Genomic DNA, 22,454 nt, shown 5'->3' on the forward strand with positions numbered 1-22,454 from the left:
GGATGACAAATAATACATTTCAAAATATGTGCCTAATTATTCATGTCACATAAAAGGAATAAATAAATACTCGGTGTAGATAGCACATGGATTTATTACCCAAAGTTGAATAATTGCATACAGATTGCAATGGGCTGTTCTGATGGAGCTCTGTGGTTAAGTTTGCGGTTTATATTAACGTCTGTCTTTGGTTGGTGTCTTCACTTGACCCCTTGTGACCTGATCTCACTTCCTCACTTTATGTGCAATTTAAGTCAGAGCCTGCGTCATAAAGCCAGCTTACTGGTGCAGGAAGTTCAGAGAAAACCTTTTAGCCATAAGTAAAAATGTCAGTGGATTTGCCCACTAAAATGAAACATCTAAAAAGAATGATCACATTCTGACACAGAAAATAACAGACTACTATGAAACATGCACATTACTCTCACTGCTAGACAGTCAAACAGTATTAGGAGTGTGAAACTGTCCTGTGTGTGATTTTTGTACTTTGAAATAGCATTAATTGTTTAATGGCTTTATTGGTCTAAAAAAGATGGAAAACTATGAACACATCTGCAGCACAGCCTGTAAAACACTTACAAATGTAAGGAGAGCTTAAATAAACTAATGTCAACCTTATTTATAAGGCACATAAGTGACAGAAATGCTGTACAATAACCTCCCAAAATATTTATATTTAAAATAAAAATGAAACATTTTTCTAAAAAGCATACAAAAACAAAAGGATAAAATAATACGATCAAAAATAAATTCAGCAAAAGCAGTCGCCACTTTTTACTAAACAGATCCATGATGATTCCACAAAACATATATAAAACTTAATAATCACACCTTTCCTATAATCTTTGTTAAAATCTATAGCAAACAGCCACAACACAAGTGCATGGTCATTTAATTCACGTTAAATAAACAAGAGATTAGCAACAGATATGTATCTGTTAGCCATCTCTAAGGCAGGCATGTAAAACTCATTTTCATTTCTGGCAACATCAAGATCTTGAATGTCCTAAAAAGAGACAGTTGTGGCAAAATCTATTGATAAAATGACCCTTTAACACATTGTTAAAATATAAATTAATAACAGTCTCTGCATTTAATAAGAGGGCCTTGAGTTGCCTTTAAAACAAGAAAAAAAAGATAGACTTCAACACCATTGTTGGGTAGCATCAATTTAAGATAATTTTATGATAATTTATGTTGCTAATGTATGTCCTACTATAAATCAGTAGTCTATATAAAGTGCTTCAGGCTAAAACATTACTGACCTGAGCAATAAAATTTGTTTCAGAGCTTCACTTTAAAATAAATATGACACTCAGCAGCTGTCTGAGGCTGACATACAAGTAGTAGCATAAAAGATTCTGTAGCCAGCAGCTTGGTTACAAGTTAGATATTGCAAGTTAAGAAATTATTTAAATTAATGTGTTTTCACTGAAAAATAAGCCATTTATATCCATCTTTTTTCAAATGCTAATCAGCAGGATATTATTAAATGAACAAATAAATTGTGGCCTTTTGCAGGTCTTTCTATTTGTTGAACACATAAATACCTATTTGCACACATAGTAGTTTATGATCAATTGGACTCCTATAAAACTAGGCTGGTTCCTAGAGATGGTGACTTAACCTTCTCAGTTTCTATTGAAACTGTTTGTTTACTGATTAACTTGATACACCATTCATGGCCTTTACTCAACTCTAGCTTCACTGGAAGAAGGGCAGAGGGAAAAGAGGAAGACGTGTAGTAAATAGCTCAGGGCCCGGAATCAAACCGGGGACAACTGCATTAAGATATGTAGCTTCTGTGCATGGTGCACCTGCTCTACCACTGAGCCATCTGGTGCCTCATTTGATTCTTTTTATATGGACATGCATTTATGTATGTCCATATAAGTGAGAAATCTGCAGGATAGTGTTAATGCATCATTAATATAATGTACAAAAGATATTGAGTGTACAGTAAAGCCCCTTTTGTTTGATTTCAGTGAATTCAGAAGCATTAGTCAGCCACACGTGGTTAGAATCTAAAGTCTAAAACCAGTTACAGGTCACATCAACAGATCGGGTGCAGATGAGGGAAAATCCCACTATAGTATTTTTTGCCATTTTTACTTTCTCATTTGTAAAACTCATAATATTGCTGGGAATCAAAATATGCATCCATGTTTGGATGCCAACATATTACCAAATATGATTAATAACTTATTATTAAAGTTAGTTTCTTTAGTTGAATTGGGACACTATTCTAGTTTCCTTGAATCATTAGCCAAAACATATGTACCTTTCAGTCTCTTATGAAGGAATAAATTCAATATTACAAAGAACACATACTTTTCAGGGAAAGTAAGTTGTGAAGATATTTAAAGCGTTACAAGCATAATAATAATAATAATAATAAAACATTTCTTAAATTTTGTCCATCTCAGAGAGCAGTGCTTAAATTATCTTCCAAACATAATCTGCCAAGACATTATTGTCTACTAAAACTGACTGGGCTGAACTAGAAGAACATTAAAGAGTCCCATAGTAACTCTAGAGGAGTTGCACATCCAGAGTTTAGAAGGGAGAATCTTTTGATATGATACCTGTAAATGATGTACTTCCTAAATCTGACCTTCACAGAGGAAGACATAACCTATTATTGAAAGAAAGACATGTTCAAAGTTACTAAAAAGACAATAGCATTAAAAGAAAGTCTATTTTCAATGCTACTAAAATAAACTGCAAGGACTACATTCGCAGACCACGACCAGTAAGTAATAATAAAAAAGAAAAAACAAACCGAAACCCAGCAAACAGAAAAAGCACTTCTCCTCAGCTGCGCACCCGCCTTACGTAAAAGATGTTAGTAAATTTGCTTAGTGTCACGTGGTACAACGTGTCGTAGTTGCTACCTAGTAACCACGCTAGCATTGAGAAAAGCTCTGTTGGCAACATTGTAGCGCATAGCGTCAAATCAAGAACTTAATTTTCAAAAGCTGCGATAGCACAACGATTACAGGTAAAAGGTAAATACAAGTGAAATTTTTTCGTGTTGCTAACAAGTTGCAATTACCCTCGCTTATCGCTACGATGAATGTTTATTTCCAAGAGAACAGCTAACGTTAGCTAATACTTTGGCGTTAGCTACCCATGCAGAGCTATTGCTTTGCCTTAATAATAGCATAGTGACTTAGTTACCGTTTAGACCTACGGGTGAAAACAGAAAAAAAAAATCACAGCTTTGTAATATATATTAATGGTGGAAATTACTTCTTAAGTTGTTAAACAATAATATTTTTGTGCTTTTAATGTTTGCTCTTTCGATGTGAAATGAATCATGGCTACTGATTTAACATACAGACCGTCAGTGCAGTTTGCTTATTTCGAGCTGTGTTTAACCTCGAAAAAGTGAAGGGTATTACGATGCTTGGACATCTGATGCAAGATCCATTTTATTAGTCAGTAGTGTACAGATTTTTAAATACCTCAGAGAAACCCTTGCCCTACATAAAGTGAGTGGATCTAGGATTGAGAGTGTAAAAAAAAAAAAAAAAAAGCTGCAACATCTTTGGCTCTTTTAAACTGTGGTGCCTTTGATGATACCTGGACCATTACACCGTAAGCATACTCACATTGAGAAAACCAGCAGAATGAAAGTGTTCTCTCTAGTTTTTGCTTTTTGGTAGGATTTAAGGATATATGTAGAAATGTGTCTGTTGAGAGAGTGGAATCATACAGCGCAAGAATGTGTTCGTTTTTGTTTGTTTGTAAATTAACACTGATGTAAGTCTTTTTTTTACTATTGCTTTGAAATGATTGTTAAGATGACTGTTAAGATTTTGGTATTCACTGAAGTGGAACTTGTAAAAAGTTTGAGCATCACGGTTATAAACAATATTAGGTTGAACTGCACAATATATTGGGTTCAGAATTATAATTGCAATATCAATCAGTGCAATATTGCCATTGTAAATTACTGCTAGGATGCAGTAGGTCATTGCATGTTATGTTTCAGATGACATGGATAAAAAAAACTGCCTGTAATATTCTATGCATACTGGAAAAGCTTTTACAGCCCTCAGTTCTCACACCTGATCAACATGTTTAATGTCTGACAAGGGAAAGCTCAAAAAAGAATTAGGGGTATTTTGATAAAACAAAAGAAAAATTCAGAAATAATGGGGGTGAATTGATGCTGCCATCAACATGTTCAGCGACAATATAGGAGTTTCATGTTTTACTAATATTCTGCTTCCCCTATATAATATATTAATGCCTGTCTTCCACAATTGGCAGGGGATTTCCTATCTAATCCCAACCCTGTCTTTCAGATAGTGTCACTGTTATTTTTTTGCTTTGTCATTATTAGTTCGCAACACTGAGCTGAAAAATGCCCCATGGTCCAGAGGATCCTCGAAAAAAGTTTGTCCTGACCACAGCTGGAAACTTCTATGGTGTAACACCTTCATCATCCCTGGCTGACAACCAAGAGCTGAATAATTTCTTGGATGATGGAAATGAATTTATCTTGTCCTTTACCAGAAATAATAATGAGCTTCACTTGTCGAACAAGGTAACACACAAAATGCAGCAGAAAATGTATACAAAAGTAAAATTTATAAAGCCAACATAGTAACAAATGTTTAATTTGATGTTAGTAAGGAATGCAAAAGTAATTAAGAGACCTCAATTTTGTCTCATCTATTTTCACTACATGTCTATTCTGTACTTGAAAACTTTCAAGAACATTTTTCTTACCATTTTAAAAAAAAATCAGATTGAGGCTTCGGGGAATAGCAAAGAGAAGGTGTTGGTATTCTTCAAATTGCATCCCACTGTGATCACAGAAGACAACCTTCACAGGAGCCTCTTGGTGTCCTCCATGTTGGAATCTCCCATCACCACCCTCTATCAGGCTGTAAAGCAGGTTTTTGCACCTGTACTGCTTCAGGTTAGCCTTTGTACTTCTTCAGGTTAGCCTTTTAACATGCATCTTTCATTTAGAAAGATGCATAGAGGGTAAATGCAGGGTAAATTCTTGTTGATCATGCAGTCAGGAAAAAAAATCTCAGCATACAAAAAAATAATTGTTTGATTGCATTTTGAGACATTTACCATTTTAAAAAAATCCTTCCTGGCTGAGCAAAAAAAAAAATCTTTCTGAATGCAAATACATATATGAGTAAATTTTCTTACATTTCGGTCTTCCGTAGAAGTAGAGCTTGGCATGTTTTTTTTTCTTACAAATCCTTGTATTCTTTAAGGATGAGCGTTGGCGCTCAGCTTTCGACCCTAAGCTTGCAAGTTTGCTAAATGAGCTGGAAGCGGGCCTGGGCTCTGTGGTCCGCCAGTCTGGAGATAAACCTTCTGCTATGAAGGGCCGCACAGAAGATGATGTCCTGGGTATGTTCTTATATAAACTATTTAAAGAAATATAGTGATCAAGGTAACAACTCCTTTGTGGTTAAAGTGGTACTTTAACCCTTTTGGGGCAAAATGTAATGAATACCCATCTGCATAATATTTGCAGATATTAATATTTAATATTAAGATTTATTTATACTCCAATTTAATATTCAGCTAGACACCCACGATTTTTGTTATATTTCTCTTAAGTAAGCAAAAGGTAAATTTCTCACAACAATAGATAAGAGATAAGTTATTCATTTGGTAAGTTTATATAAAAAAATTATCTAAATAATTTAAATGATCAATTGATTCTTAAAAACTGCAGATCAAATAAAACTTGGTCATCTGCAATTTACTGTATGCCTTCAGTAATATTTTCAATAATGGCAAGAACTCAAAGAAATGATCTCCACCTAAATGAGAAAGCTTTACAGTGTATTCAGATTTAATGAAGTATACGAAGAGAAAATATCAATTTGTTAATGTTAAATTGTTTTGATGATTATTTTTGTTTGACATTTTATTATTTTAACACTTAATGCAGGAATCCTGACCCCCAGTGATGAGTTCCAATTTTGGGCAAATGTTTCTGAGTCTGCAGAGAAGAGCAGTTTGAGAGAAAGGGCGTCGTATTTCACACAACAGTTCAAATCCATACAAAAGGTATGCAGGAGTTTTTTTTGATATCATATAACAAGCTTACTATTAAGGTAGTAAAACAAAACCATTTACAGTTTGCTTCATGAAACCGTTTTCTTTCATTTTAACATCTTAAAATGTGAATTGTCTGATTTTAGAACACATATAAAAACACTGCCCTTAATGACTGTTACTAAGATATTTCTTTTATTTAGCAAGTAAAACTCCACATGGTATATGTGTGTGTGTCCACCAGGAATACGTTGGTCTTGACAGTTTGTCCATGTCAGATGTCGTGGATCTAGTGGAGCAGAGCAAAGATACTCTTGATGATGTTTGGAGACAGACAGATTTCCAGCCCTATTCAGAGCTGCGAATGATCCGGCTAATGGACATTATTGGTAGGAGTCTCCCTGACATACATGAACCAAAACGAGGAACTAAAAACATTTTTTGCTGATGTTGTATATTTTTTGTAAAGCAAAATGATATGTTAGTGTGTTTATATTTAGTCAAATGAACCACTCTACATTGTTGAAATGTACAGTTTGGAGAACCAAAACTGAGTTTGTTTCCATAAAATAGCTTCATGTACTTAACATTTTATGCTGATACATATTTTTTCTTTAAGTATGAAAATGCTATTATTTTAATAATGTCATTTACTGTATGTGTTAAACTCATAGTGTGATATGCTTAAATGAGTTTTTTTTTTTATCTTTGTGGTTGTACCTGTGAAAGGTGGAGCTTTAGGAAGGTATGTCCAGAGGAAGCTGAGTGGTCTTAACATTTTTGAAGAGCCATTTCTATTAGTGAGAGAGAATCTCAGAACAGGGGTCTCCATCTGTGAGCAGTGGGTGGTAGCCTGCGAGCATTTGACTGGACAGGTATGACAGAAGTTGATCTGTACAAAGATTTTATTCAAATATGCAAGTCTGACTCAAAAATATTGTTGGTCACTTTATCAAAAGAAATACAATGAATGCCAAAATTATGTTTGCCTTTATGTTCTTTCTCAGGTGTGGAAAAGACATGCTCCACATCCTTGGAAAGGAAATAAACACTGTCCACAAACCCTTCACTGCCTTGCAAAGCGGCTAAATGAGGTAACTAATGATTCTAACATGATTTTGATTCAGGAACATGAAAGAATAATTTCTCAAATGTTGTTTTAAATCAACCAATGGGTGAAATAAAATGCTTTCACTTTTTCCACATTTACATGGGATTTGACTTGTTTTCCTAAACATAAAAAAGAGGAAGCAACAATGAACTGTTATTGAGAAAAGAAGGTTTTCTTTTCTTATGTAGTGTTTTTGTTTTCTTAGAAGGATTTTCAGCCAAAAGACCTTGTAAATTCCCACTTTTGTGAAATGTAAAACCTACAACTGTTTTTTATAATAAAGGGGAATTAAAAAATCTGATCAAATTATCTATATTGTGAATTTGACTGGACAGGTATGAGGTATAGCAAAAAACATACAACAGAGTAACCTGAGAAAACAGCGTTGTATTGAATTGGAGCAGGGGTCTTCTTGTCCAACACTAGTGTTTGACTTATTTCTTATTTCTCTTATTTCACTAGTGTTTGAAGAATGGTTAAAACATTCCCCATAAACATTCTCTTACTCTTGTGCAAAGCCTTTTTTGAAGTCTGTAGCGTGTTTATAGCTGTGAAGACTAGGCCGACATAATAGACTCTAAGAGTTAAGGATAGGATGTCATTCAAGTTCATATGCGTCTGAAGACACACTAGCAAATATATTTTGACTGTGTGCTGAATCGGGTGCTTTCAAAATGTTATTGCTGTTAAATCTTTTTGAATCTTTTAACAAATTGCGGAAAAGCACATGAACCTTGGAAAATTATCTCAGTATTTTCTTATAATGACTCCAAATGTTTTCAATCAGTACAACATAACGGAGCTTTTTTTCTCTTCATTTTGTGCTGTTTCATTTTTTCTCTGCCTTGTTGGAGTTTTTTTTTTATTATTTAAAGGTTGTTGTCTGATGATGTATCATGTTCATGGATACTTCTGTTTTTGCCAGGTTATTCTAAGGAACCACAATCTAATGCATAGTACAGCTATTTCTGCTGTGCAATATTAGAGAAAACAATCATATTTGATCCTTATTGTATGTCTGTGTCTGCTAGGTGCTGACTGTCCGCACGGTTCATGAAAAACTGCTGTGTTTGCTACCGGGAGGAAAGCAGCAGGCCCTGTCTGCTGATCGTGTGTTTGAACCATTTTCTGGACTCAATCCTGTACACTACAATCCCTACACTGAGGTCAGATTTAGAGCACTCTGTCAAAACTTGGCATCTATAGGCATTTAGTATTTTTTTTTTCAATTGCTCATATTAGAAGATTAGCTAAATCAGTTTTCTGCAACATTTCCTTTTAAAATGTACATAGCAAAATAATTTACATGACCTATTCTCCTCCATTGCCATAGTCAAATTACAGATATTGTATTAAGTCTTCAAAATAAAATTATATTGAGTATTTAAGAACTAAAAATTGTAGATGAAAATACAAAACCAATTCTACTCTCATTTTAATTTACAGAAACTTAATGTATAGGCAATTTAATCCAATTTATCCACAATTTAATTAAAGGTTGACAACAAAGGCCTAATTAGCAGCACATATGAAATTAATTGTCACTTTGCTGAAACTGCATTATGTGTAAACTTGTAGCCTGGACTTTTTGTTTTTGTTGACGTGATGTGGTCATGTTATGATATATCAGGGACTGCACAGCTCTTTAGACTCAGTCATTCATAGCCTATAGCAGTAAGATGTAATATGTAATCTCTCCAGACAGAAAAATCCCCTGCCAAATGTGGGAATTCTATCTCGATAAATTTATTGTTATTAGGTTAATAAGATGTGCTTAAATAGTTGTGACCAATAGAAGTATAAGTAGCATAAATGAGTCTAATCTCTTTGGTATTTTTTATTAACATCCAGCTTCTGGTGGTGTTCTCACTTACCATTTGTGAGATGATCTTACTACTTCACTTTTTGTTTAAATAAACTCATGGCCTATTTCCGGATGCAACATTGGTATTTTTACAGAAAAAGAAACACAAAGATGGTGAAAGCAGTGAGAGTCTACTCTAATATATTTACATCAATAGCCTCTCTCACGTTATGGTTTCTCAACTAACGGTCAAACACAAACCTCTATTATAGATCACTTTGTTCTTTTGCAGCGTGGCAGGTGATCTACTGAGGTCACCCTTCTGGAATAGCAGAACAAAGAAATGTGGCTTACAAATATATTTTCCTATCTATTTCCCCCTTTGGTACTGCTCTGTGTTGTAGTCCTCATGTGTGTTCTCCAAATGGATTCAGTACTTTAAATACTGTACATAAAAAGTTCTGGTGCACCATCCTCAGCAGGTTTTTATCTGCATCCGATTCTGCTGAGCAACGTATTTCTTGGATCAAGCAGCCATGAAAGCCAGTTCATTATGACTTTGTGTTTATTTCTACCTCCAGAGTTTGGTAAGGGTGTAATATTAGAGGTTCAGTTTTAATTGCCATTTCCATCTGGTCCTTTCAGTTGATCATGACACGAAATAAACATGTATATCATTGAATGAAATGATGTGAAAGCACTGAATTTTTCCTGTGACTGTTTTACGTTTATTGTAGCCTCTTTGGAGAGCAGCAGTGGTTCAGTTCGACCGAGTAACAGCTCCATCGGAGCAGGAGGTTGCTTGCAGACTAAAGAGCCACATCGCTGACGTGCAGGACAACCCACAACAGGTATTGAAACTCAACACTTGAACTGATGATTTAAGTGAACAGAGGAAACTTATGTTGTGTGTTTGTTTATTATGTAGCTTCTGCAGGTATTTCAGAAACATAAGGAGTTAATCAGACGCCCAACAATCAGCAAAGAGCTCCAGTCAGAGAGGGAGAAGCTACTGGCCAAGCTCCTTGACTACAACAAGGGTACATAATTATCATGTAAAATCACTGTTACTGTCTCAGAGAAGATGTGATTGTGATTTATTGTGCTTATGCAAGGTAGAAAATTTTAAAAAATGGATTCTACATTTGATCATAATTACTGGACTGTTGGATCTTATTACAGAATTAATACTATTGTTTCAACTTAAAATGTATGATTTAATCAATTAACTGTGTAATCAGATATAACAGTGAAGGTTAGAGAACTTTTAGTAAGTTTTATTAAAAAGCAGAATCAAAAAGAAGTCATATCTGAAAAGGAACACGTGATAGAGATAATTTTATGAGAAATACTGTTCTAAATGTGTCTTGAAGGTGCCCCCTGTGTCAGACTTTAAACACCGTTCTTCACCAGTGGAGCATGCTAATACACCCACACTCCTGCCTACCTCAATCTAGAAATGATTGAGCAAAAAATGAGTGATGAATTGAGACTTTTGTTTTTACAGTGAATGCCTTTTACTGGGTCTTTTCTGAAGTCACTAATAAATCCACTCAATCAAAGTATCTGACTCATAAAACATGTTTTAGCTGAAAGCTAGTCCTTAAAATGGACTAAGCAAAGTGCAGCTTTGGAGTCAGTTTTGCTTGTCATTATTGAGTCAATTCTACGCTATTGATTTTTTTAAGGCCTGAAGAATGATTTTGAGAGCCGTTGCCATGGAGGCCCTGGAGACAAGACTGGCCCGCTTGTTGGCAGGAACCTCCCTGAGGTTGTTAACAAAATTGTTTGGGTGCGACATCTCTTACACAAGGTAAAGGAGGATGTTTTACACGAGTTAAGAAACCTCCAGTATTATAACTTAAGATTTAAAGAACAGACTCTCTTTGGTTAAATGGAAAGAAAATGACCACATGAAAACACCCCAACTCTTTTCTTTTGCATGCTTGCTCTCTTGTGTCAGGTGGAAGACTCTGTCAGGATATCAGAGGCTCTGCTTTCAGACCTGTCTGGCTTCAAGAGTTTTCTGCAGTTCTGTGATGATCTTCTGGAAGTGTTGAGGGCGCATGAACAGGAACAGTTTGAGGACTGGTCCAGAGAGATACTTTTTGGATTGGCTGACCCAAAATCAGGGATCAGGTTAGAAATATAGAATTTTAAAAGGAGATTTAAACTAATTATGCAGAGTTTTGAAATACAGTTCTATTTAACTTGATTTACTACAAGTCATTAAGCAGGGTAATACGGTAACGTAAAATGCTTGTAATTTACACAAGTTCAACATTCATAAGTTTAAAGTTAAGTCTTAACTTTAATTCAGCAAAACTTACAGAAACCATGTTTTGTATGATTTTTATGTCTAAATCCCAATAATGCTTTGCACATAAACAGCATTGGTATCAAACGAAGGAGATTCTAGTGTTTTTTTCTTTTTTTTGTTCTACAAGCAACCATGTCTCAAAATTGATTCCCTCCATCTGTGTAGTCTTCAAGCCAGTAATCGGGTTATGGAACTGGACCATGTAGATGGCAGGCTGAAGATCCAGTACTCAGACAGGTTGGTCAGTCTGCTCAAGGAGGTCAGGCAGCTTTCAGCTCTGGGATTTCCCATTCCAGCCAAGATACAGCAGGCAGCTAATACAGCAGACAAATTCTACAGGCAAGCCATCGTCCTAAAACAGGTGAGACAGTAGGTTAGGATCCATAATCTCTCTTTCTTTATGTAAAATGTATTCTAAATAAATGTTCTGTAAACTGTGAACAATGTCTCTGTGTTGTAGGTGGCCCATTTCTACAACACAATTGACCAACAAATGATCCCCTGTCAGAAGCCCATGATGCTCAGTCTTGCATTGGCTTTTGAGCAGGTCATAAAGGTACAGAGGCAAAGCACGAGACAAAAGCTTTAAATGTGAAATATAAAATTATAATATTGTCAGACACAAGTACTTACTGTATCTTGAACCACAAAACAGATTGTTATAAACAGTATGATACAATTTTGTGCTTTTAGATTTGATGTAATATTCTTTTTGTCAGAATCATCGTTCCCAGTCAAAGGAATCAGGTAGTAAACTCCAGATCACCTGGGATAATCCCAAAGAGTTGGAGGTATACATCAGCAATCTGCAGTCTGCTGCAGAGAAGCTTTCCACTGAGAACAGAAAGCTACGAAAATGGCACACTGATTTCATCGACAAGGTGATAGCACTGAGATAGAGCAACAGTAATTTGAATTATTGTCATAAGTCTTTGGAGTCTGATTTTTTCCTCACTTAATCAGATAGTGATAACTTGAGGTTATGTTTCTGTCCATACCTCTGGGTATACTTCTCAGGTGGTGATGCTTATGAATGTGGACCTACTAAAACATCAGCAGCGATGGAAAGATGGCCTCCAGGAACTCCGCACTGGCTTTGCCACTCTGGAGGCTCTGGTATTTACAAAATTATAGAGTTGCATGTATTTCTTAATTTTTTTTTGATTACAGAACAGATTATATTAAAAACAATCTTATTAACCTGACTGTATATATTAATATAAACTATAAAAGTACGGTACAAATTTAACTTTAAAGCATGCCACAACAGATTTCTGTTGGGACTTCCCCTCATCACAGCACCACCAATTCCTACCTATGTCTGTGCTTGATGGGTTTTTCTTGTTTTTACATTTGACTATTTATGTTTTCCAAGCTTGGATACAAGCTGGATACAAGATTTAAATAGCTTTAAATCCTGACTTTGTTAAAATAACATTTAAGCAATGACCTTTTTTCTAGAATGTGTACAACTGGTGCCTTTGTCTCCTAATCAGGTGTACCCAACTTCAGTCATGCCCTGCAACTTCTGAATCTCTTCTGTAACCCTCTTAAATAAATGGCACCTTGCCAGGCCTCTGCAGAGCTAAATGACTTAATGCTGATGAGGTATTTCAGTCATCTGATTCTTCTGTGTTGGAGCAGGAATGAATCTAGAACAAGAATGCTTAAGTTCAGTTCTAAAGAACTACCACTGGGCAAATTTTAACACACCACAATGACCTAGAAGTTGCAGGATATTAGTTCTTGAGAACTGGATCAGAGCTGGTTAGCCAAAAATTGTACTCAAGAAAGAGTAACAAAACTTTTAGAAATTTTTACTTAAGTAGAAGTAAAACATCCAAAAATTTACTCAAGTAAGAATAAAAAACTGTGGAATAACTGACATTAAAATGTGATTTAATATTTTACAATAGTATCATCAGACAGATGAAAAAATAAAAAGTTATGTGCATTCTCTGATATTTTGAAGACAAATAATAATACACATAAATAACATAATAGCAAAATAACAAATTTAGCCAAACACTTCAACAAATAATAATAATGAATATATGTGTATTCACATTTCTCTTTGTGTTTTTAAAGGGGTTCAGTTGGGATGACATGCAGGCTTGGCGTCAGCACTGGAACTATCAGCTCTACAAGGCTCTTGAACACCAGTATCAGACTGGTCTGGAAGCTCTGAATAAGAACTTGCCTGACATACATGTTGACCTCATTTTCAAGTAAGTGTACTTTTAGCTGAGAAACTATTTTTCTCTGTTACTTTTGCCTGCCTGTTTTTTTTTTAATCTTTTTTTTCCCCCCCACTTATTTTCCCCTTTATATGCAGATCACTAACAAGACTTGTTACTTTGCCTCCCACCTCTGAATTTTCACACGTCTATCTCATAATTCGTCATTTCCTGTCCAACTCTTCCTCTTTCATGAACACTTTTGTGCTGGTATTTATAATAACTTGTGAGCTCTTTTATATTACTGTGACCTTCTCAACAGGCAGAGCCGTTTACAGTTTCGTCCACCATTTGAGGAGGTGCGAGCTCGGTATTTCAGGGAGATGAAGCGTTTCATCTCAATCCCAAACCAATTCAAAGGAGTCAGCATCCAGGGGGAGGAGGTTATCTTCAACATAATGATAAACAGAAACGCCTCTGGGTTCCTCACTATTTTCAGCAAAGCTGAGGACCTCTTTAGCCGCCTTCAGGCCACACAAGATAAGTTCAAGGTGAATTACCAGAACAGAGTGTGACTTTGAAGATGAGTATAACAGAAAGCTATGGTAGAACTTTATGTCCAGATTGCCTTAATACAAGTGTGAGGACATTTGTTCGTTCAGAAATTAGACCAGATTTGAACATTTAAAAGAAGGTTAAATATTTACTCTCCTGCCACCTTTTGCTAAGTGAGACTTTGTTCAGTTCTCTAATTTGTTTTCTTTGAAAGAATGAAACTTTGATCACTCATGCTTCTCCATTTATATACTGTAGCTCTGTTGTTTTTACTGTCAGCATTTTCCCCCTAGGAGTACCCCCTTGAGAACATTAAGGAACAGTTTGCTATCTTGTCACTTAGTCAAGCATATCTAACTCACAGGGGAGAAACCCTCAACCTCATACTTCTCTATTATCCTCTAGTTCTGTTTTTATTTCGTCATTTGTGTTTCATGGTAGGACATTCAGTTTCTGTCACCTTTAACACAAAGCTATTTAAAAATGGGAAATATGCTCTCCGACTAACTGACATTTGTCTGGTTTGTCTAGGAGTGGGTGATGCTGGGCCAGGTAGATTTAGAGAAGTTGGTCGAGACTCATCTCACGTCTGTGCAGGACTGGGAGAGAAATTTCAAGGCCCTCAAGGCCAGAGGGAAAGAGTCAGAACGCCTCCCCAGGTACATGTAACAACAACAGATTTAATCAATTAATAAATCTAATCCAATCATATTAAACTGCAAATACAACAAAAATGGAAATAGATTTAATAAATACATAGATTTAATCCTTGGTTAATTGTTTGGTGCAGTTCACATTATTTTAACAACAGATCTGGTTTTCTCCTCGTCAGCCAGGAGAGGGTAGACTGTATTACAGTCAACTGTGAGCCGGTGAAAGCCACCATTGATGACCTGATCCAGAGATTGTTTGACTTGCTGCTCTTGTCACTTAAGAAATCAATACAAGGTAACCACCTTCACATTTTTCCTCCAGTCATTTAATTCTTTGCATTTTGTTACAACCTTTTTTGCTCTAGATTTCAAATGAAATCCCCTTTTACAGTCAGTTCCTTTTTTATGTTTATTTTTTTCCCTTAATTTCAGGCCATACACAGGCCATAGAGAGCTTTATTTCAGAGTCAATGGAAGCACTGGTCACACGACCTGAAAGCATGGAGGAGATTGGTGCAGCTTCTGGCAAATACAGCCAGATCGTTGCTCGTAAGCCTGAAGTAAGACATACATACACCTAAAACTTGCTTAAGTGGGAAAATAGTGTTAATAAGTTAGACTCTGTAGGGTTTGCTACCTTACTTTACTCCTTTAAGTCAGTATAACTATTAGAGATATTAGGTTTTGTTAATATTAAATCAAATAAAATTTAGATATTTTTTTTTTACAAATGTATCATATTTCAGAGACTTACATGGCAATGCAGTGTAGCTCAGATGTTGCCTATATAGTATGAAATATATTGTATTTGATGTTTGTTCCTAGATCTTGCCTCAATTCCAGTTTGCTGAGGAGAAAAACTGCCTTCTGCGTGCTGTGGCTGGGGCAGGTCTGGACTCATTATCCTCACTGAGGGCCAAGTGGGACAAACTGGAACTTGTCATGGAGAGCCATCAGCTAATGATCAAAGACCAGGTGAAGTCAACACATATTAACTTTAGATAGAATTACTATTCAGCAACTAGGAATGCACAACATATCGACATTAACATCTGTATCGGCTGATGTTAGTGTTAGACCAATATATATTACATATATAATATTGGTGAACATCAAATTTCTGCCATAACAATAATATTAGTATTGGGTATTGACATCAGCCCAAATTTTAATATTGGTGCATCTGTATCTGCAACCTACTGCAGATCCAGATCCAGAGAAGTATTCACATCTCTGGACTTGTTTATGTTTTCCAACTGCAAACTTCACAAAGCAGTACTTTATAATAATTTGTCAAAGTAAAAACATATTGGAGTTCCAGGGACATGAGTAATTTCTTTTAGCTACTTTTTGTCCTAACAGGGGATGTTTTTGCTGCTTCTCTGTTCTTGCTTGTTTGGTTCTTAGGTAGAGGTGATGCGAAATCATGCAGCTGGTCGTATCAGTGCCTACAGGGCAGATTTGGAGCGCTTCAAAGCACGCTGGGACCAACTAAAACCTAAAGATGAGATGCTTGAGACTGGTGATCATGCCGCCCTGCTTGCTTGCCTTCAGACAATCAGAGACAAACAGCAGGAGTTCCAGGATTTGGAGCTTGTACGCAATAAACTGCTGTAAGTTTGTGGCAATTTGATGAACTTATATTAAGGGTAGAAGGAAGACCACGCAGGGGGAATTTCTTCTTGTATACTATATTCTACATATTCTGCTCTAACAATGGTATTCACTTCCACCTCAGTTTAGAACAAAGTGAATTTTAATAGAAGAGTAAGCAATATATTTTACATTGCTTTTTGCAGGGAAGACTGCACATATTTTAAGCTGGACCCTCCAGATTTCTCCCTGGCAGAAGACACAAAAAGAGACATGGATGAGCACAGTCAGATGTGGAGTTTGTATGAGGAGTGGCAGCAAGGCTTCACAGAAAAGGCCCAGGAAGATTGGATCACATTCAGGTTTGGCTGCTAAGATAGACCCAGAAGATAATAATGTGCTTATTACATCAAATGTATTTTTTCATGTGTTTGTTTGCTGGGTTTTACAGGAGTAAAACATATGTGTTTGAGGAGTTTCTCTTTACATGGCAAGACCGATTGAGAAAACTGGAAAAACCAACAGCCATGTCTGTTAAACTCCAAGGAGAAGTGGACAAATACAAGGTGTGGACAATATGAAAAAAAAAAAATAATTTTGCTGTGTTGGATTTTTTTTTACGTTTTGCATTTTTGTAACAAAAAAAAATCTATTTTTTACAAAGGAGCAAAGAATTATAGCTAGAGAGGTTGTGTTGTACTGTGTCTTTAGTTGAGACAATCCAGTTGAAGGTAAAATAAAACATATTATACCTGTACTGGAAATTTTATGTTGATATACAAATTTGCTCTTAAATGTCATGAGAGTTAATGTTTACCTTATTACAGTCGAGTCATTTGTGTTTTTGCCGAATCATCCAAAGATTTTCAGGAATTTAGTTCATAAAAAATAAAATATTGGTTGCTACACCTCAGAGGTCAGGAATTGAGCATTACATTACAATGAGTTTCCATTCTAGATATATTTGGCTAAACATTTGGTGCAATGGTTTTGTGTTTGTGTATTTATGTCTGTATTTTTCTCTGCTTGGTCAGAACATGGTACCTGTGCTGAAGTATGTTCGCGGGGAGCACCTTTCACAGGACCATTGGTTGGACATGTTTCGTCTGCTGGGTCTTCCACGAGGGACCACCTTAGAGAGACTTACCTTTAATGACCTCCTCGGAGTAGCAAATACCATCATAGAGAAAGCGTTGGAGCTTAAGGTTTGTACGAGCATGCTTATGGATGAGAATTACTGATCTAAACAAAGGTAAACGTGAAAATAATTTCAGCTCCCTTGTTAAAAAAAGCATTATTCAAATGTTGGTAAATCAGGTTAAGATATTATCTAAACATTTTTTGGGATGAGATGTAAGATTTACCCCCTTCATTTTTAATGGTTGATGATTTTGAGGCTTTTTTTAAAAAAAATAATATTAGACACTGTACTTAAAGAAAATATGAATAAATTAAGTTAATTTGTAATGCTAAATTTGTATTTTCAACCAACTTTTCTGTATAAGTATGTCAATTGTACTTAGAATTCATATTCCTTAAACTAAAATTGTCATGTTGAATCCTTAACATTTCATGTATTTTATTGCGATTATATGTGATATACCTTCTCCAAGTCTCACATAAATGTGTTTAGCACACATTTGAATTTGTCTTTAGCTCACACACGCAAAAAAAATCTAAAATGTATGGCAGGTTTTTGTGTTCACCCTGTCAGAGTCAATGCATTGTGGAACCACCTTTTGCTTGCATTGTAGCTGCAGATTTTTGGGAGGCATATGTGTTGCAGCTTTACACATCAAAAAACTGAAATTTATCCATTCTTCTCTGCAAAAAAGCTGAGGCTCAGTCAGAATAAATGTAGAACAAGTCTTCCAGCAGATTTTGGGGGCTATTTCAAAATGCATTAAGCACAGTAATGATGTGAGCCAGCAACTTTTAATTATCTCTCTTTAAGAAGCAGTAAGCTCTGAACATGTTGTTGTTTTCACATGTTTTCTTTGTTTACTGCAGGATCTGAATAGTCGTGCTCAGGCAGAGGTGTCAATCAGAGAAGCCCTAAGGGAGCTGGATTTGTGGGGTGCTGCAGCCATTTTCACTCTCACTGAGTACACAGACAGCAGTGGGCGCACACTAAGTCTCATCAAGGACTGGAAGGATATAGTCAACCAGGTGACGTGAAACCACCTTGTTGATTTAAGTGGATGTGTGTACAAGGTCTATAAAATAAGGACTACTAATTACATGCTGGGACACAGTGATTACAATTTATTATCATAGAGTTGGAAATAACTTCATTATAGTAAAAATTGATTTAACAGTAAATATATCACCTCACTAGTCATAGAGTGAGTGCTAAATTACATTCAGAGTAACTTACAGGAGTCTGTTTGACTGTTTTGCTTATATTCTTTGAGTAGGTGTCACTTTCATGTTTAATTGTCAATTTATTTGCAAATGTTAATAGATTTGGCTCAAATTCTGTCCACTTTCTGCTTCTAAAAAAGGCTGCATGCAAACATTTTAGCATTTAATTCAAAAAGAAGAGAATATTATTATTTAACTAGATAAGCTTTCTTTTTGTTACGTAATTTTTCAGGCTGGTCTTAAAGTTAAACCTAAGAACTTACCTTAAATTACTGTTTTAGAGGAAAAGATGATGTTCAAAAGATATGTTGTAGGAAATACAGGCACATTAATATGCACTGAAATGTTACGGCTTAGCAAACACTGACTTTATCACCATTCTCTGCCCATACAGGTGGGAGATAACCGCTGTTTGCTGCAGTCTTTGAAAGACTCACCCTACTATGGCAACTTCCAGGACAAGGTTAGATCAGATTTTTGTAAACTTGAATTTGTGCATATTTGTTCCTTAGGATTCGACAAGTTTACAGATCTTAGCATTTTTAAGTGGCTATAGCCAAAATGATAACTTGATGCATTGTCTCTTCAGATCAGCCTGTGGGAGGTTCGCCTGTCAGATTTAGATGAGTATCTGCTTAACCTTAATGCCATTCAGAGGCGCTGGGTTTACCTGGAGCCTATTTTTGGAAGAGGAGCGTTGCCTCGAGAGGAGGCCCGCTTTAAACGAGTGGATGAAGATTTCAGGTATTCTGTACTTTGCCCCACATTCCCATCGAAATGCTGCCCATACATTCTGTTTGCTAGTTGTTTTATATAAGTGTGTATCTTTTTATGATAGTTACACAAAAGACACGAGGATATAGACCAGGGGTGCCCAAAGTCGATCCTCGACGGCCGGCGTCCTGCATGTTTTAGTTCTCTCCCTGCGGTCATAACAACCTCCTCAGTTTGTCAATGTTCTTCTTAGGCCTTCTAATGAGCCATCATTGGATCCAAATGAGTTAAACCAGGGAGAGAACGAAAACATGCAGGATGCCGGCCCTCGAGGATCGACTTTGATACCACTGATATAGACAGATAATAATCAATAAAATGCATTTTATGGAAAAAAACAAACAAAATTTTTTTTCCACATATGCAACAGATCTATAATGTCAGACATCCAGAGGGACAACAGAGTTGTTTCTCTGAGCTCACGGGCTGGCATCAGAAACTCCCTGGTCACATTGCTGGATCAGCTGCAGCGCTGCCAGAAGTCACTGAATGAGTTCTTGGAGGTACATTTACAGACTTTGCTCTGTCCAAATATATTTAGCTTATTTCGCTTTCCAGCAAATAGTTAAATTGTTAAAATTGTGTTGTTTTTGCAGGAGAAGCGTTCTGCTTTCCCACGATTCTATTTTATTGGTGATGATGATCTTTTAGAAATTCTGGGACAGGCGACAAACCCGAGTGTCATCCAGTCTCACTTGAAAAAACTCTTTGCAGGTCGACCACCTCTCTTTTTTTTTAGCTGTTTTCATCATCTGTATTGTGCTGATATATCTTGCTTCATTCCATCCTTTTGTTTCCCTGCCATCCAACTGGGCAGTAATAATTTAAACACTGAAATCTGCATGTATGTATTGTGCAGGCATCTACAGTGTAGTGTTTGACGAGCCATGCCAGAACATTGTCGCAATGTGTTCTTTGGAGGGAGAAGTAGTCCAGCTAAGAAACGTTGTGCACATCTCCAGTCTTGTTGAGGTATAGAATCTTCTGAAAGTTTTTTATAGGATGTAGTCCATGATGTATACTTGAGTTTTTTGTGGTAAAAATGTTGTTTCCATTGTCAAGAATTGTATGTTGTGCTGACTGGAGCCAATATATTAAGTCTTATAATTTTTCAAGGTTTGGTTAAGTGAGCTGTCCTTGGAAATGAAGGAGACTCTGAAACATCTGCTGAATGAATGTCTGTCTATGGAGAGGAAAGGGGAAGTGGATCCCTCACGCTTCCCTTCACAGGTACACACACAAACACCTTTACATGCATAACTGTTTTTAAAGTCTGGTGAAACTGGACCACACAACTGTTTCAAATTATTAAATTATGTCAAAGATGACTGGAAGTCTAAATCATATCATTCACTCTAAGAAATATATATGTCTAATTTATTTTATGTTTGATGTAGATTCTCTGTCTGGCTGAGCAAATTCAGTTTACTGAAGATGTGGAAAGAGCTATAAAGGAGCAAAGTTTGCATCAGCTGGAGTTGGAGCTTAATAGCAAATTGGAGCACTACACCACAGTAGAAACCAGCTCAGATGACCATCCTAACACAGGTGGGTTGTTGTGGTTAATATTATCTTTAAACATTTGGTTTTGGCTTTTTTGTTTCATTCCATAAAATGGAAACAGAACACATCCTGACAACAGACAAATAGATCTGAGGCTCTTCTTTCAGATCTACAGAGCTCTCTCACTTTTCAATCATCCCACATGCAATTTAACATCCCCTGATCTCTGCTGAGAAATATTTATTTGCAAAAATATTTTGGACCTCTTTTATTTCTTCATAATTATGCTGTAATTCAGAATTCTCAGAAGATGTGGGAATGTTACCCTAATAGGTGTTTTGAAGTTTTTAATCTTTTCTTCCTATAAAGGTCTATTAATTTCTTTAATGGCAGTCACACAACTGGTATCATATCATAATAAATTTTGAAGTTCAGTTTCCACTTTTCCTTTAGGAGACATTGTTCAAAAGTCTGCTGTATGTTATATGTGTGAAACATGGTTTGTGATAGGTAGGCCTTTTTTTTATATAATACTTGTATATATATACAGTACAGACCAAAAGTTTAGACACAACTGTGTGTCCAAACTTTTGGTCTGTACTCAGTTCAGACCAAAAGTTTGGACACACCTTCTCATTGAATTCAATGAGAAAGTGTGTCCAAACTTTTGGTCTGTATTGAGTACAGACCAAAAGTTTGGACACACAGTTGTGTCCAAACTTTTGGTCTGTACTGTATATATATATATATATATATATATATATATATTTTTTTTTTTTTTTGTGTGTGTGTGTTTTTCTGACCAATTCAGTTCTTTACAGATTGTAAGTTATTGTCTATTTTTGAAGGTACCCATAAAAATTGTGTACTGGATTTGGAATTTCTTTTGGAGACAATGATTTGCGTTCTGCACTGCAAAACACAAAATTAATCACACTCAGGCCTTCATTAATATCTTCTGATCCTGTTGTCCTAAAATTACTGGGTTAGACATATAACTCACTAGTGGCAAGCCTCTTAAGATAAATTATGATTCTATAATCATTCTTATAGTTGTTGTCACTTTTAGTGTGTACTTTACTCATTATTTTTTGTTTTGTGGAAGTTTTTTTCAGATAAATTGCATATCATTATGATTGTATGAGAATGTTTTGTGGAAAGCTCTTTGAAATTAATCTCATATTATCCACCAGTACTCATTTGTTTTATACTTTCTGCACAGTGATGTCCTAGTCAGTAATGTCCCATGATGTAGAAAAATGAAGTAAAGGATTGTGTGTTTGATTGTCACATAGTCAGACAGAAACTGTCTTTTTATGCACCTCACATCCTCTTGCATTGTTAACGATCTCACTGTGATTAAAATGTTTTGTTTTATTTGTACAGGGGACATTGAGATAAGTTGTTCATGACTGATCTCGTGTGAATTTGTTCATAGGGGAAGTACCGTTTAAAACTCTGTAGACAGTTTCGGACTTAAAGCTATAATTACCCAAGGCTTAAAATATGGCTTCACAAAATGTGACAATTTTTTTTTCTCAGAACTCATATATAAAGA

General features: G+C 35.8%; 1 protein-coding gene across 8 annotated transcripts in view; it reads left to right on the plus strand.

Moving 5' to 3' along the window:
• The first annotated feature begins 2,896 nt into the window (after window positions 1-2,896).
• Window positions 2,897-22,454, plus strand: part of dync2h1 (dynein cytoplasmic 2 heavy chain 1) — a 104,687-nt gene continuing 85,129 nt past the window's right edge. For 7 of the 8 annotated variants that reach the window (XM_032545461.1, XM_032545466.1, XM_032545464.1 and 4 more), the window contains exons 1-35: window positions 2,910-3,008; window positions 4,352-4,555; window positions 4,760-4,933; window positions 5,247-5,385; window positions 5,936-6,054; window positions 6,287-6,431; window positions 6,772-6,917; window positions 7,050-7,136; window positions 8,185-8,319; window positions 9,695-9,808; window positions 9,886-9,997; window positions 10,646-10,770; window positions 10,921-11,096; window positions 11,443-11,638; window positions 11,738-11,833; window positions 11,997-12,158; window positions 12,295-12,393; window positions 13,366-13,505; window positions 13,777-14,005; window positions 14,541-14,668; window positions 14,842-14,957; window positions 15,095-15,222; window positions 15,488-15,637; window positions 16,070-16,275; window positions 16,462-16,617; window positions 16,707-16,821; window positions 17,290-17,460; window positions 18,266-18,424; window positions 19,014-19,082; window positions 19,209-19,363; window positions 19,764-19,896; window positions 19,990-20,107; window positions 20,253-20,365; window positions 20,510-20,623; window positions 20,791-20,941. In XM_032545461.1, coding sequence (XP_032401352.1) covers window positions 4,373-4,555; window positions 4,760-4,933; window positions 5,247-5,385; window positions 5,936-6,054; window positions 6,287-6,431; window positions 6,772-6,917; window positions 7,050-7,136; window positions 8,185-8,319; window positions 9,695-9,808; window positions 9,886-9,997; window positions 10,646-10,770; window positions 10,921-11,096; window positions 11,443-11,638; window positions 11,738-11,833; window positions 11,997-12,158; window positions 12,295-12,393; window positions 13,366-13,505; window positions 13,777-14,005; window positions 14,541-14,668; window positions 14,842-14,957; window positions 15,095-15,222; window positions 15,488-15,637; window positions 16,070-16,275; window positions 16,462-16,617; window positions 16,707-16,821; window positions 17,290-17,460; window positions 18,266-18,424; window positions 19,014-19,082; window positions 19,209-19,363; window positions 19,764-19,896; window positions 19,990-20,107; window positions 20,253-20,365; window positions 20,510-20,623; window positions 20,791-20,941 — 4,759 coding nt within the window. In that variant the 5' untranslated portion in view covers window positions 2,910-3,008; window positions 4,352-4,372. Of the gene's footprint in view, window positions 3,009-4,351; window positions 4,556-4,759; window positions 4,934-5,246; window positions 5,386-5,935; window positions 6,055-6,286; window positions 6,432-6,771; window positions 6,918-7,049; window positions 7,137-8,184; window positions 8,320-9,694; window positions 9,809-9,885; window positions 9,998-10,645; window positions 10,771-10,920; window positions 11,097-11,442; window positions 11,639-11,737; window positions 11,834-11,996; window positions 12,159-12,294; window positions 12,394-13,365; window positions 13,506-13,776; window positions 14,006-14,540; window positions 14,669-14,841; window positions 14,958-15,094; window positions 15,223-15,487; window positions 15,638-16,069; window positions 16,276-16,461; window positions 16,618-16,706; window positions 16,822-17,289; window positions 17,461-18,265; window positions 18,425-19,013; window positions 19,083-19,208; window positions 19,364-19,763; window positions 19,897-19,989; window positions 20,108-20,252; window positions 20,366-20,509; window positions 20,624-20,790; window positions 20,942-22,454 lie in introns of all 8 variants that reach the window. The other variant, XM_032545462.1, reaches the window with a different exon arrangement.

This window comes from Xiphophorus hellerii, chromosome 18, assembly GCF_003331165.1.
Source record: "Xiphophorus hellerii strain 12219 chromosome 18, Xiphophorus_hellerii-4.1, whole genome shotgun sequence".
NCBI lineage: Eukaryota > Metazoa > Chordata > Actinopteri > Cyprinodontiformes > Poeciliidae > Xiphophorus > Xiphophorus hellerii.